Source organism: Erithacus rubecula (assembly GCF_903797595.1).
Source record: "Erithacus rubecula genome assembly, chromosome: 15".
In the NCBI taxonomy this organism is placed as follows: domain Eukaryota; kingdom Metazoa; phylum Chordata; class Aves; order Passeriformes; family Muscicapidae; genus Erithacus; species Erithacus rubecula.
In genome coordinates, this window is record NC_136667.1 from 9,447,250 (window position 1) to 9,463,751 (window position 16,502).

The 16,502-nt window shown below is 35.3% G+C and overlaps 1 protein-coding gene across 2 annotated transcripts in view; it reads right to left on the reverse strand.

Moving 5' to 3' along the window:
• Positions 1-16,502, reverse strand: part of THOC2 (THO complex subunit 2) — a 49,061-nt gene that overhangs the window by 11,838 nt on the left and 20,721 nt on the right. Inside the window, exons 13-31 of one of the 2 annotated variants that reach the window (XM_079318527.1) lie at positions 14,964-15,005; positions 14,235-14,276; positions 13,628-13,758; positions 13,440-13,541; positions 12,169-12,253; positions 11,072-11,165; positions 10,556-10,636; positions 10,189-10,285; positions 8,379-8,496; positions 7,986-8,165; positions 7,227-7,391; positions 6,277-6,552; positions 5,663-5,804; positions 3,149-3,306; positions 2,188-2,316; positions 1,597-1,728; positions 1,329-1,513; positions 428-612; positions 32-137 (exon numbers count right to left, since the gene is read on the reverse strand). In XM_079318527.1, coding sequence (XP_079174653.1) covers positions 32-137; positions 428-612; positions 1,329-1,513; positions 1,597-1,728; positions 2,188-2,316; positions 3,149-3,306; positions 5,663-5,804; positions 6,277-6,552; positions 7,227-7,391; positions 7,986-8,165; positions 8,379-8,496; positions 10,189-10,285; positions 10,556-10,636; positions 11,072-11,165; positions 12,169-12,253; positions 13,440-13,541; positions 13,628-13,758; positions 14,235-14,276; positions 14,964-15,005 — 2,450 coding nt within the window. The remainder of the gene's footprint in view (positions 1-31; positions 138-427; positions 613-1,328; positions 1,514-1,596; positions 1,729-2,187; positions 2,317-3,148; positions 3,307-5,662; positions 5,805-6,276; positions 6,553-7,226; positions 7,392-7,985; positions 8,166-8,378; positions 8,497-10,188; positions 10,286-10,555; positions 10,637-11,071; positions 11,166-12,168; positions 12,254-13,439; positions 13,542-13,627; positions 13,759-14,234; positions 14,277-14,963; positions 15,006-16,502) is intronic. The other variant, XM_079318528.1, reaches the window with a different exon arrangement.

Genomic DNA, 16,502 nt, shown 5'->3' on the forward strand with positions numbered 1-16,502 from the left:
AAGAAAATAATGTGTAAGAAGTTTTTCTCACCTATTAGATGCACTGTTTCCATTGCTTGTTGTCACTTTCGGTGTAGCATTGACAGTTTTATTAATAACCTTCACCACACCCTGAGACTTCTCCTTTAGCTTATCTGCTTAAAAAAAGAAAGAGAACAGTTCTATTTCCACAAGTTAATCTATATCATATTGGTTAAAACACAAATAGCTGAGCATATTTATGTTAGGTCATGTGTAGCTAACAGCTAAAATAGGTAGCAAATCACTCTCTCCCAAAACCAAGTAAAAATAAACAGCACACACTGATCCTATTTAATATCACGTTTATATTTTTTCTTTTTAGCTTAATAAAGCAAATTTTGAGAGAAGTCTGCAATGTCAGAAAAATTCTAAAAATAAGCAACATAATAATCATAGATGTGTTTACCAGTCTCCTCAGTAGTGCCCTCTTCCAGTCTAACTGTATTTATTGTGAGAGACGTAGGCATCCCAGCACCACCTGGCCCATTTTGTACTGTTGCAGGTACAGCATTCCTGGCAGGTGGGTCTTTGTGGTGAAATTCATTTTCAGGTATCATGAAAGGCTTCCTACTTTTCAATTGTCCAGAATAGCTGCAAGTCGCACAGATTGTTAAATATGCAGAAACATAAAGCAAAACATGGGTTGAATCTTAAATGTGGATCTAATCTAACAGTTCATCTGTTATTTATTTCACAGCTTTTCCTAACTGATATGCAGTTTCTTCCCCCTATATTGGTGAGCTCAAAAGAAAAACAAACAAACCCAGTAGACACAGAAGCAGCCCTACTTCCACACCCTCTTCCTCACCAACACACACACACCTCCCTGGCCAAGCACATAAAACAAACTGACTACTGACAAAACTTCAACCTGTTAGGGCAACCTGAACTGCCCCTCAGACATACGAGGATGATTCCACATTCACCACAGGAAGATGCAACATGTAACTAAGCATTTTAGAATCATATGCACTTTCAATATCTAACCAGTCTTGTAGCAATAGCCCTTGGCTTTCTTCCTTTTACTATCCCTCCTATCTCTTTGCTGATTTCTCTAAAATTAAGCTATGCTCTTGTGAGTAGAAATCTTTACTATTTTAAGGGGTTTACTAGAGTCTTGTAAAGGAAATTAGTGATCATCCAGCACAAAATGAATGTTTTCATTCACACTGCCAGCACCGAGATGCAGGATAGCGAAATCTTCTGTGATAAGGTAAAAATCAAATGTTAGGACCGTAACAGTTCCGAGTCTTTAGACGCCTTTCATGATCCACTTTTAACCACTTTCTTAAATAAGCTGTTGTTACCCCATAGCCAATGCATATAGATCAGGTCTCTTCTCTTTCTCTTCCTGACATATCTTGTGTACTCTTCTTTCCAAGGCTTGACCCAGGTTCAGCACTTTTGGATACCATGGAAGGATTTTGGTCAGCACAATCAGGATGTTTCTGATATGTGTATATTCACCTGTTTCCAGACAGTGCACAGAAGCCTAAAACACAAATCAAATCTCATGAAGTTTGGGGATTTTTTTAAAGCACTCAAAAACCAGAAGTTTTTGGCATCTTTATTTACCTTAGTTAATTTATAGTGCCATTTGTGTACCACGTGTCTAAAATTCTCATAATCCAATTGATCAGCCTTATTTCCACCATCAAAGCCAGTCGCTCGCAATATAGTCAGGAAGCCTGGATAGTTGCCACATTCCTACATGTACATCAAAGAAGATTTTTCAGGAAACAAAACTGGTAATTTAAATTCTAAACTCTAAAGAATGAGACACCATCATACTTCACAAGACTCACATAATTTTTTTTTAGCTGATTTATGTTGAAATTTTAGTTGTGGGTGAGAGAAAGGATTTTTCACAATTTAACTAGCTGGTGCAAGGAGTATTAAGAGAGTTTCCATATGCTCCCTAAATTATCTTTGAGGTAAGCTATGTGAAAAATCAGAAATGCAATGGGTTTTTTAGTAAATATATTTTTTAACACCATACAAAAATACTTCTACCAAAACTACATGAATTACAGTAAAATATAAGTCAATTTTATGATTGTGCCATCAGAAAAATAATTTTCACTAAATCCATTTTTACTGGGCTAAATTACACAAATGGTTAGTACATATCCTAATGAGCAAACTCATTTCAGTAATTTCCTATACCTTTTCATATATGACTCTGTCACTGTGCCATCTGGTCACTGTCTCCAGCATACAGCATAAAAACCTGCCATATCTACTGGCTTCATTTTCTGTGCAACTTGCAACTGTATATATAATATCCGAGAAAACCTGTGAATAGAACAAGAAACCGTTACTATGACCTTACTAAATTACAAAAGTAAAAAACCTAACAAAAATTATAAATTTCTTTCATCTACATCACCATTAAGCTGGTTTCTAAATACAACAGACACTGTTTATAAAATATTGTTACCCAACTGCTGGTCCTTCACACTTAGCCAAGATTCCAAGCATACAGTTGCTGCTGATACACTGTTTGACAGTTCAAGTGTCTTCATTGACATAACTTTTATTTTCAAATTAATAATGATTTGAGCTGGTAGAAGTAAACATCTAGCCAAGCTATTGCAAAAAGTTTTTTTTTTTTCCTGGCCCACACAGGTGCATCAGATAGGGCTACTTGAGTAGAAATGCTCTTTTGGATATCAGAGCAGATGCAGTGACACAAATAAGCGTTTGCCAGGGTCAGAAGGGTCCCTGGAGGATGTTGCTGGTAGGGAACAAGCATAAAAAAATTCCTCAGCAGAAGAGCACACACAGCTAAATGGGAGGAATGAGAGCAGGACAAGGAAATGCAGATCACTTAAAGGTTACAACCTGAAAAACCTGAAAACAAGTCTGATAACAGCTAATGACTTTGCTCTGAAACTCCAGACTCACTAGGGTAAAATAAACATTTCTTGAAAATAAACCCCTGAAGCTTTAAGAAAACTTTGATCAGAAGATCTGAAGCACAAAAGTGAACTTCTGATTGTCAGAGACTCTAGAATGAAACACAAGTAACAATCTCATTTACCTCTTTTGGGAGGCAGGGGGGATACTAGTTTGGGATGTTCATAGTGGTAATGATGAAAATACACACAGAGTTATAGCTACTTACTCGGTCATAGCAGAGAAGTGTGGAGAAATTGGGTGTTTTCTGCTGATGCACCAGTTCAACGAAGTGAGCACAGTAAACTGCATCAATTGCCGAAAAAATGCATCGAGGAAATATACACAACTGTAAAAATTTGGTGATAGTCTCATTTTTGGTCGATTCTTCAAAAATTGAGGGGGGAAAAAGAAAAACAAAGTAAATTAATGGTTTATCATTCAACTACTCTCTTCCCAAGAAGTTCAGTATGACAGATCCATACTCTGGTATTTGTACATTTGTACAAATACAAGATACTTGTATTTCAGACATATCTTTGGCATTGATCAGAAAAAGTCAATGTAAGTCCAGCTGTTTGAGGGCGAGGATAGAATAGCAGGATGGATGTGGCAAATGTTTATTTCTTAGTGGCAAAATTGTTCTTCCACACAACAGAGCTGGGAAAGCTTCAGTAAACTTCACGTGCTCAAATTGTGCACATCAGCAAAGTAAACACTACCTTCTATTTCCTAGAACACTTTTGTTCATCTTTCTACATGGGGTTGACTTTTCAATTTGGCTCCCTTCAAAACTGAAGAACACTATCTCTAAAGAATCAATTATAATCATTTCTCCAAATAATCAAACACATAGAGGAATTTAAAGAAGAGCCTTCAGTACACTATCACCCCAATACAGACACATTTTGGGAAAGTTTCATTCTACCACTGAGTAAAAGACTGCACTGTATCAAGTTCAAGAGTTACCTGTTTCTGTTTCACCAACCATGGGTTGGTAAACTCAACAGCACAAAACATACCCAAACTGGTCCCATGGCAACAATGAGCATAAAAACAAGCTGAGAGGGATGCACAGCACAAAACCAAGATCAGAGGAAAGTACAGAACTAAAGACTGCAAGTGGATGGCTTCAAAGGAAGAACAGTCATGATCCTCACAAGGGCCACTGGTGGTTTTGCACAGGCTGCAAGTCATAACACCCAAAGGTTTACTTGCAATTTTGTGACGCTCATGGAATAAAGCTTGCTCAAGAAAGGACTGACAGCTTTTACTTAACTAAAAACTTTATGTTGACTTTGTTTAATTTTATCATCTACCCCTCAAAGGCTATAACAAACATCTGATACCTAAAAAAAAAAAAGAAAACATCTATCAAGGGAATCACAGTCCATAGGATAATCAAATATGTATTGCTCTAGAAGGGTACAAACAAAGCAAGTGAACATCCAGTCAGAATAGGTAGTCTCTAATTGCTAAAACTACCAGACTACTTTGCTAAAAATTAGCTATTCTCAAGGGTGCAAACACTCCATCAAAAATTTGTAGACAGGAAGCCAGTCTTAAAAAAATAAATAAATATCAATAATTTTAAAAATAATAATAAACCTCACTACTACACTGGATGTGCTGTTCTAGTTCCTCATGTAGTACAGTTACAGATATATATTGTTTAATGGCAAACTGTTGAAATAGTAAGCTTGCCTCTGGATACAATGTTGGGAAGCTTCCTTTAGCTGAAGCCCGAGCACAAGTGCCAGCAATAAGCTATTCCCTGCATCCCACAAATAGTTACATGTATACCTATGCAAACTATTTTCTACACACTTTTGGATGCTTCTTTAAGTAGACAAATTTACCAAGTCACCTCTAGACCAAGTTTTAATCAGGAATTTTTCAACCAGCAGTTTCTTGTAGTTCATTTGCTAGAGTACATTAAATATTTGTAGGGAACAGTGTTTCTTCATTAAACCAGTTGGATAGATCTTACATGAGCTGGACAACAAAACTCTTTTCCACTGGATTATGCTAGGCTTCTTGGGACAGACGAACTACTACTTCCAGTTACAAACTCAAAGTTCATCCAGAGAAGAAAACTGACCAGAGAAAAACATTTCAGATTAACCATACCAGCAGAGCTCACAAGCAACATGAAATATTACAGATGTTTGGTAGGAGAAAAAACTTGATTCTGCTTACTGCATATCTGCCCTATGAAATATGTGCATGCTGTTTCACTGCATAGGGCTGTTAGACTGGCACAACACTCATCTTGTCATTGGAATAAAATTTATGCCACCACCCAAATCCTGGCATATTGCTCCTAATCACAAGACTCAAATTAAGTTAATTCAAACCAATATTTGAGACTTGACATGACTATTTTTTGTCCTGAAGTAATTATACTAACTTAGCAGCATTCTAACTGCAGTTAGCAAGTACAAGCCAGCTTGCAATTACAAATTTCCACTGAATTGGTCAATTTCTAACTTATTTCCTAAATTAGGGCAAAATTTAAAAGGTCTTGACATGGCAAGAAACAAAAAACTTCTCTATGAAAACCAACTACTCAACATTTGCAGAGACACATTATGTTCTAACTAAAAATTTACCTTGCTAACAGATGTCAACGCATAAAGAGACAAAATTTTCAAATCAATATTAACAGTTATTATTACAAGGAAGTTCTGTAAACAGTGACAAGTACAAAGCCATCCACAACATTTCCCTTAGGCACACTTACTTGCCAGAAGCCAGTTATCTTTCTCTAGTTTCAGTCTCTGTAAAACCCTCTGCACATGCTCCAACTGCTTCTTCTCCTCTTCAAGGAGCTTGTCCTGCAGAGCTGTGCAACGTTCTTTTTCTTTTTTCTTTTTATTTGGAGGCTATAAAATGTCAGTGTAACTCATTTTAGTATTATACCAAAACTTGCTATATACAGAGCAGTAAATTCCTGGTAATACTAAAGAATGCTTGAAAAACTTTTCACTCAAAAATGTTCTGCACTAATAATGAACTGATTCTATGAACACTGGCTGACTACAGTTAAGACAAGTAAAAAGACAAACCACAGATACAGGTGTCAAGGCCTGCTTTCTGAAACTGATTTTCCAGTAATTTTCACTTAGTAGAGTCACTAGTACTTTTAACACGGGAATTATGAAGGAAAGTCAATCCAAACTATGTTAATGTAGCAAATCAGAAGGGATGAACCAGGTGACATAAGTTCCCAGATCTAAACAACATATTTAACAATTTATATTTAACAACATTTAATAATTAATATAATACTTCATGAAAATAGACTCTTTCAAGGCTGAAAAGTTTAAACTGGACCACAACATTTTATCAACATACCATTTCCTGATTGTCATCTATGGCTTTCATCTGGACTTTAAGTTTATTGACTTCTCTGTCATAGCTGCTGTGTGGAACAGCAAGGTCATACATTGTTAAAGACCAGAATGTAGCATAAAACTGAGGGCTGATGTCATCCCAAACTTTAGGGAGGTGCAGAGAAATCACAGCTTCATGAACAGGAGCCATCACCAGCTCGCATGATGTAATGTATTTGTGAACTTTGTGCTGCTGTTTATTTCCTTTCTCAGCTTTTTTTAGTTCATCATACTTTGACTGTGGATAAAAAAAATAGAAAATAAAAAACTGTAATCTATATATACAAAAATTTAACTTAATAATATAATTTAACTATTCTCAAAAATTCTTTTATACAACATTTACTTGTGAAATGTCAGTACATAAAGCACTGAAGAACTTCATAACACAACCTTTCATCTTCATCCTTATTGGATGGATTTATCTTTCTTCAATGATGCTGCTATCTATTACTATAGTAACACATTATACTACATTAAGTAAAAATTACTCTCCATATAGAACTTTTAGATGCAGGAACAAATTCATTTCTGACAGTTCCTGAGATAGCATATCATTTGGCAGCTGCAACACTTTCCTCCACAGCAAAAATCTGTCTAAAACACCTGCAGAAGAACTTACACCTTTGAGGGAACAGGGAGGGAGGGAATTCCTACTGATAGCCAAGCATCCAAAGAGGTGACTTCATTAGCTCTGACTTCTGTCAGTTGTGAGAAAGCTGACATATGGGCTGTATTTTGTTAGGAGATCAAGGACTACCTGTTCCAGCCCATAGCTTCTATTTCCAGTTCTACTCAGAAAACTTTTCAAGTTTTATTTAGGAAACAAACTTTGTCTGGAACCTACCACGTATACTGGCAATAGGTACCAGAACAGCACTATGAGCAGACAAATGGAAGAGTTGTACTCACTGAAATGTGGTGTGCATACATGGGTCTTGAGAGGAAAAATGCAGCATCATGAGGAGTGTGAAACTCATTACAAAGAACATCAATAGAAGGCACTCGCTTTATGTAATCCTCTGTGCTTAGATTGGATGCTAAAAACCCACCAAATTGTACCAGGGTGTCATGGCACTACAAGTAAAAAAATACAAAAAAGTTAACAAACATTATTATTTTGTTGAACAAAGTTAGGGACAGCTTCAGCGCTTGCTTTATTTTCCCTTTTTGTTTCTCATTAAAAATGCTAATTCCAAAGAGCAGAGCAAAATATTTCTCATGAGGGAAGAACAATAAAGTAAAAAGCCCCACCTAGAAAAGCCAGCAGAACTCAAGAGCATTCTATTCTACCAGAATGAAATGCAACTAGTTCCTACTGCCTAAGGCAGTGAAAGAATTTTTTTTTTTTTTTTAAAAGGAAGTTTCACTACCAAAGACTATAAAATCACAATGGACACTTAAATAAGAATTTAGCTTTTTATGACAAAGGATGCTTTGCTTTTTTACTCAGAGGTCACTTGTCAGTATATTTTTAATATACCCATATATTTTAATAGAGCAACCCTGCAAATAGTTTTAAAATTCATACGTATTCATAATTATTGTACTGGATTGTCATATATAGTTCTATACATTTGGTTATTTATGTGCTGAATCCTTACATATTGTGCTGATACACTAGAAGTTAATAAAAAGGAGGGGATCTCAAACACAGGTGTTTTTACTTGCCTGATCATAGAGTTTTCCCACCAACTTCAGATGTTTTTCCCCTCCTTCTTGAAAGACAACACCATTTCTCTGTTGAGCCATAAGCAGGCACAGTGGCAGGGCAAGATCATGGTCCAACAATGCATCTTTTAATCTCTGAGATGATTTCTTTGTATTCCTGATTTGGCCAAAGTATCCACCCTGCACCGTACAGAAAAAATGGAATCGATGTGTGCTGACTGCAGAAATACTGATGAATGAACAGCAACAGAGTTTCCTGTCTCAAGGCCTCTAAGTTCCAAGAGGCCTCAACTTTGCTGCCATCGTTCTCAGCTATGCTGCCAGAGTTCTTAAACCAGAATCTTTAGAACTACCAATAAAAAGCAATAATTATTAAATGTAACACAAATGCACCTCAGCTTTCAGTTGTTCTCCACCAGTCATGGCTTCCAATTGTTCCATGGTCATTTCTTCAGTAATTTCTATCCCCGCCATTTTCTGCACTACCTCTTTTAAAATAAGCAAATCAAAGCTGCAAAGAAAACAGAAAAGTGGAGTAAAAACAAGACAATTTGTTTAAGAACTGGCATTAAATACATATTACATAGCAGCACCACAATGCATGTTAAACAACATTTTCATTCTTTTTTCAAGAAGAAACTGGTATGTCAAGCACAAGGATTTCTTTATTTCAAGTATAAAGTCAGTACTTAAAAGCAATGTACTCATTTATCAGTTGGATTTCAGAACCCATTCAGAACAACTTGTTTTTGAAGATGGTAGTGAATGTGTGCTATTAAGTATCAGCAAATTAATCGAAGTTTATTGTTCCCCTTTGTTGCTTTCCATGTGTTAAGCTGTATCTATACAGTTATTTCATGAATATGGAATATTTTACATATTAAGAGTTTCTAGAAAGTCCTCAGCCTTAGAAATGTACTGGCAAAGTTAGTCTGGAAAGACTACTTGGAAACATGGAAAACATCTTATTTTTACTTGAAACACAGAATATATAAAATACTCCAATAATTATGCTGCCCAGAGACTAGGTTTTACTTCCTGCTCTGATCCCAATCACACAAAGCAGCAATGTTTTCCAGTAAACTTCTGAAATTTGTTTGACTTATAAAATCATTGACCCATGCCCTCCAAAATAAAGTTTCATCTTTAAATAATTCATGTGGCTTGTACTTTTGTTTGCTGTTGCACCCATAAGTATGTTTTCTGTCTAGAACTGTGCAATACCAGCATAAACTCCAGTTCAAATACCTGAATACTGCAGTCCTATGAAACCAGTGATACCAGTAAATCCATTTTATTTTTATGATACCAAGTACTAAACTTTTTCTTCCTAAAATACTTACAGCTGTGATTCTGGGGAAAGACAATAAGCATTACTTACCCTTCCTCTGCAGCTCAATGTGATTGCCATCATCAGAACAAAAAGTAGGGACAGAGGAGCATATGAGACTGAACGTCCACGTTGCAGGGAAGGGAAAAAAAACTACATCTCTCAACATAACTACACTAAAATAACATGCTGTGTTATCACCATTGGTAAGCTGCCTTTCAATAATCTTGTGGGGATTTCTAATAGAAGAAAGCTGATACTCACCTATGTGATAAAATTAAAATTAATTAAAGTAAATGAAACAATAATATTAAGTGATGACAATGGAAAGATAAAAGGAAAAGTCAAATTGGAAGTCTTATTTTGAGTTATGATTGACATTTGACACATGAAGAAGCAATTCAACTACCACTAAATAAATTGGATAGGGTATCTAAATAATATTAAAATGTTAAGAGTCATCCTTGCAGAGAAGACATTATGAGCAAAGAAAAACTAACAGTGACACTGCCTTATATAATGGATACTTATTTTTTAAATAACATACAATAATATCAATGATAAAATTACACTGGCAGTTCTTTTGCCCCTGTCTGGTTAGCTGTTAAGAAAACTATTAAGATAAGTTAAAGATGAAAAAAATCAGTGCTTCAAGAATGTCACAGATACACAATTAGAGGAAAATGTACTAAATGTACTTAATGTACTAAAGAGTGTGTAATTCTTTCTTTCTGCTATTTAACCTTCCCAGTGCTATGAATGGAGTTTACCACTGCTAGAGCAACAACTACATTGAGTGTCTGTGTATCAGTGAACACTTAAATAACATTTTATACAAAGTGAGTTTATAAGGATCCATTGTGCAATACTTGCCTTTTGCCAGCTTTCAGCTGGTTGGCTACATACTGCAGGAGGCCTGCAAGTTCAATCGGGTATTTTCGAAAAACAGCACCACAAAAGCTTGCCAGACCTGAAGCAAAGAGAAATAACTGACTGCACCTCTTTATTAAATAAACATTAACAAAATGCATATGGCATCTTAGCAATACATGCATTTCTGAAATAAAAAGGAAGAAAAAAAAAATTCTGTTGATTAAACTTGCCAGCTCTCCATTTTGTTTAATATTAGCCAGTAGGTGCAAGTGAAATATTGATCATAATGATCAATGGTGGAAAGGACCATGGGGGGGTGTTTAAGTATTTTAAACATTACTGTAATAAATAAAACAAGAATACTAACTCTGCAGCCAGCTTGAGATTGTAGTGTCATCATGCTTCATTCTCTCCTTCTCAGGGTTTGCCAATGCTTCAATGATACAATCTTTAGTGGAGTTAAAGAGTATTTTTCCTCAACTTACAAGCACAAAAGTTACAGCGACCTGTTTTTCTGGCTTTTGTAATATATGAACATGATATGTAAGCACAGCAAGCACTAACATAAAAAAATTTAAATCTAAAAATTAAAAAAATATAAACATGAAACAGTAACATAAAAACACTATCTACCTCACTATTTACAAGATCACTATGCCTTCAAGAGTGAAAGTAATAAAAACAAAGGATAATTTTCATAATGTGAAAGAATTAATAGAGGGGGTTCCATAACCCACTACAAGCGCAAAGGTATTCGCAAACTTCACTAAAATTTCCACAAAAAGCAGCATGAAAAGAACAATGTTTACTCACAATAACATTTAGTCTGACTACAACTGCAGCTTTATCAATAAGTGATGCAGTAATTTACATCAAAGGATACATGCCAAGACATCATAGTTCAGGGAAGTGAGGTATTTCAGTGAATCAACAACCGGAGTTATCAAGTTATCATATTTTTGTATTTGCGATAAAATCTGCAATTACAACAGACATTCAGCTGAACAGGGACAGTATTCCTTATCTTTCACATAATAAAAGCATTTAACAATACTTGTCTTCAAAACCTACACAAAACATGCTTAAAATTAATTTTTCAAAGGTCCAAAACAACTGTTAAAGTCATAGGTAATCTAATTAATCTATCTAGTACCTTAATGATACCCACAAAACATGGTATGTGTAACATTTAAAACCAATTCTGTACAATTTCTCTTTTCAATTATCAGCAAATAAAATAATGAAAAAAAATTCCTAACATTTCTTAAGAATCCTAAACCTCAGCGGCAGGATTTCCTGTTGCTACATAGAGTAATAAAAAACTATTTTAAAAACCCCAGAACCATCAATCTAGGTCATGAAAGACTACAAGCAAGCTCTATTAATTAAATTCTACAATGTTCTCTTTGGTACATGACACGTGTGTACATTGCAGCAGTAATTTCTTCAAGTACAGTCTATAAACTGGTAAATCAATACCCTTAGATCACATGTGTGAATAAGATGGAAGCCCAACAACACATTTTTACAACTCTCCAGCACTCAGTAGCACCAAGCATTCCTAAAAATCCTTGCCAACTTCACAGCTGCATTTCAGATTCCAAAGCATTAAGTTTTCTTCTAAATGTCCCTGATCCATCTCCACCCCAATCATAGACAACTGTCAGAGCAACTTAACCTGAATTTGCATTCTGCATAACCTGATCAGCCACCCCTGTACCTGAGACCCATCTCTGCTGACTCAAAATAATTTTTTTTTTGCAATTGGTTATTCAAGATATGTTTTTGTATTTAGTATCTCACTAAGTATTTTTAAGTCCTATCTAGTATCTTACTATATGTGTGCTACTAAAAAACTGCTATATTTTAAAATCTGAATCAAAGGTAAAAAATAATGAAATTAGAACTGCAGGTCCCTTCCTGAATTTCAATTATCTGTTGTCAGAATGAAACAGCATTCAAATACATGGAACTACATACATAATCAAATAAAATGGTAGGATTGCTGTGGCTGAGCTTCCCAATTTGTCTTCCAGAGGGTTTCACATTTTCCTTAGTTAACCGCCTGTAAAAGAGAACGTATTTTATTATAAAAGACAAGCTAGAAGAATATTAAAACAGCAGGCTAGTTTCAGTGAAGAAACATCTTTGCTAGTCTCAGAGACTAAGTTGTCACTACCAAATGTGTTTTCAAGACATCTCAGCATAGAAATACTAATCTGTTGAGAACTGGAAATTGAGAAATCCTCCAAGATGCAGACAGTACAACCAATCCAGTTGTCCCTCTATTATTATGGACCACATTCTAGCTTCAACTTTGAACATTTTGCTTTCAGAAGTCCTCAGTGAAACCTGTACCACATGCACCAAAGTACCACGTGATGCTGTTAGTTGTTCCCGGAAATTTAACTTGGCTTGTTTATTGAAAAACAATATTTCTTTCTTTGTGTTGCAGTTCCACAGCATTTCCTACTGAAGATTTGAGCTCAACCTGAAACCCGAAGTTAGCAGTAAATTATACACACAGTAATCTTCAACAACTGACAGCACTTTGGTTCATCTGCCCAACTGAAATCCATTGTACAGGGGAAGGCAAAGAAGGTTTATAGTGTATGCAGCAAGTCAGAAGGGAATCAAAAGTATTGTTCCTAGCTTTAACAGCTCCGACTTCAAAGCCTTTTATCTAAAAACAATTGCTGTCTTGCCTATATGAAAAGGTTCTGATGATCCACATTGTAACACCACATCAGTAGCTTTTGGGAAAAAGAGAACCTAATTCCCTGACAGTGACACCAAATGTGAGGTAAATCTGAAATTGCTTTGAGCCCACTCGAGGATGAGGATAAATCATTCTGTTCAACTTACTGCCATACATTCAAATCTACAGAGAACATGACAAAATTCTTGAGACTCTTTGGAGAGTCTCCACTCCTAGAGGAAATACATAGCACTTGTACATTTCATAAGCAAAGCAATTTATCAAAAACCTTACCCATGGAAAAGGTTTTAAATCATTTAATGGGATATTTTTCAGAGATTATATATCCTTATTGGTGACAAATTTGTCTTTATCCTTGCTTATTTGTTGGTTTTTTACCACAATACATTAAATACTTCATGAACAAAGACTACTTGAAAAATTACTAAGTCATTAGACAGGGAATTTATTTATCAAGCTTTTTTTCTCCAGGTGGTGATATGCAATATACTGTAGTACAGTTCATAATTATTTATGGGAATAGACTACTTACTTCATAATGTATTTGGCTCGGTCTATGGTTTGAGCTTTAACTTTCACAAGAAGTGGGTGACTATTGTATGTTTCATTCTTCCATTGCCCATAGAGACGGTACCTGGAAAAGTTATACAGGAGAAGGAATTTCAGAACTGACAATTCAACAGCCCACTCCAAAGGATGGAAACAAATCATTCTACTCACCGGTACTGGTATGGAAAGGTTTTGAACATTCCCCATAATTCCTCAGACATGCATGCATTGCAGTCCATCAAGGAAAGAGATGGAAGCAAGACTTGATCAGTAATACTCAACAAACAGCTGAACAGTGTTTCCTGGGATAAAGACAAAACCTCAAAGTAACTACCAGGAAGTGCTTCAGAAGCAGGATTATATGAATAAATGGAAAATTTGATTAAAAAAACCAAGTACAACACAAGATTAAGACTTCCAGAACAAAAATCTAAACAGAACCTAGAACTATCTCCCATCATAAAAAATTTTTAAAAACTTGTTTTTGTAAGTTAAATTTCTATTGGATACTTGGATTTCATTGTGAACAATCTTGATAATAGATTAGAAAATTTTGAAGTAAATAAATTGAGCAACTAAACAAAAAAATCATTATACCAATAAACACCTCCCTACTCCCAATTTGTCTTTTCTCTATGCTTTTCCCCATCATGAAGTATATCTATAGAATAAATACCTAGAGATTTCCAGCTGATTCCAAGCAAATAAGAAGTAAAATGCACAGTTGGCCACCATTGAAATCTTGCATAAAAAACACCCTCCTCCAAAATAAACTCACCATTTTCTCTTTATCTTCCTGTTTGCTTCCATCAGACTGAAACTGTAACAAAGACAACCCATGTTAAGTGTAGCACAGTTACTGAACAGTTAGAGTTTCAGCACAGGGCTATCTCAGCAAAAGCATAAACGTGAAGCGCCAAGCATCTCTTCAATGTTTAATTTGCCACATCTGTCAGCATTAAAGTGTTTTTAAACAGAAATTCAAATGCATGGATGAAACACATTCCTTACATATAGAGGGGCTTTGTACTATTTTATCCAAAAAGAAATAAAAGCTAATGCTACAAAGAAATTTGCTATTACATATTAAATATTGAATTTTCTTACTGGAGAGGAAAAACAATGCCTAAGCATTCAACTACTACCTAAAAAATCTGGACTTCCAACACAGTTACCAACAGCCACAGATAATTTCCATCTTTCTCTCACTGTTAACATCCTCTTCAAGTTTTAGTTTTCATTATTAAATTACTCTTTCTGCTTGCTCCACTCACTATGAAAAGCATATTAAGCTATCAAAACAGTAAGTGCACAATTATTTTAAGGTACACTTTAGCATGAAAGCTGCAGTACAATATTAGTAGTCTAACTTTTAAACTACTGTATGGGTTAACTTAGAATCAAATTACCTTCAGTTACAAGTATTTCTACTGCGTGTTAAATGTAGTTTCACAACTAGAACATGCTGATGGCAACAATGCATTAAAAATAACTTTCCCTATGTTACCTTAGCCACTCTGTCACTGACGAATCTCTTCACAGTTCCAACCTAGAGCAAATAGCTAAAATGTTGCTCATTCTTGTCAGAAACACATTAAACTGTTAGATATTTACAGTAAACCTGCACAAGAGATTCCTAAAACCAAGTAATCTTCATTCCAGTGTACATATGCTCAGAAACACTGCTTTCTCATAAACCTTCAATACTTCAATTGCAAAGTACTCTTGATAGTCTGCTGACTACAATAAAATTGCATTAGTCCCTTAAAATTATAATTTTCAACTTAACTGCACTGTCAGTGCAAAATAGCCATCACTGAAGTGATATCAGTCTTCTCACTGGCCAGCAAGAAATGAGCATGCTATAAAGTCAGAGTATTTACCACTGGGAAATCTTACCATTCTGGAAGTAGGGCAATAGTTGAAGTTTCCATGATTTTATTACAAAGACTACATAGAACTCAAAATCATAGGCCTCTCACCCTACCACTGCATCTTGGAACCTAACAAGAATAAATTCTCTTGATAAAATCTGCTATTTTTAACAAAAAGATCTTCAATCCCAAGAATTATTTGTGTTCTAACCTCTGCATCATCAGATACAGCTGGACATGAAAACCTCCCCTTAGGTGGGAGATTATGAGCATTCCAATATTTGTTAGTTGCAGTTAAAATAAAAATACTTTTAAGAAAGAAAAAAAACTTATAAAACTGAAAACTACCCACTCCAGTACCAGTTAGATCAATCAACCTCTCCAATTTTCTGCCATAAGCTAAAATAAAATGTTGGGTAGCAAAAACCATGATTTGTAAGTTTTGGGGAGGTGGACCAGTTATTCATTGGTAATAACAGCAATTTAAAAATTCTTGATTCTCAAGTTTCTCTGAGCTGCTGTTTAAAGAAAAAAAAAATTAAACCCCTATTTTTGACTTAAGAACAAACCTGAAACTGCTAGTTAAATAGCAAATTGCCAGAAAAGCAGCAAAAGAAATCATTAGCCTCAATCTGAACTACTGAGTATATGTTAAGGGAGTTCAGGATATAAATTCAACTTGTAGCCTTTTGAAACAGGTCATACTGCTAATCTTTCAATAGACACATGGTAAAGATATGGTCAAAAGACAGTAACCCATCTCAAGAGATCAGGTAATTTTTCAAGTTGGCAACTTGAAGCAATTTCCACATTGAACTCATCCTTAGCAGATTCTAAAGACTGACACGAGATCAATCACAGCAGGATTTTAACAAGGCAGAACAGGGGGATAAAGCATGAAGGATGTAACATCCCTTGCTTCCCAAGTAACCTAACAGCTGGAATAGAAAGTTGCAATTATTTGTACTGAATGTGTATTAGGGTTATCAATCCTTGTTGATGACATTGTAGCTGCAATAATGTAGAAGCTTCCAGGCAGTCAGTACCATATGTCCATTGGGTTTTTTAATTATACACACAGAGATGACACTTCAAAATATGAATACCATAACAGGAAATTAGATATCATTAAATATCTGTGGTTATAAACCTGAAGTGCCTTAAGTTGTTCA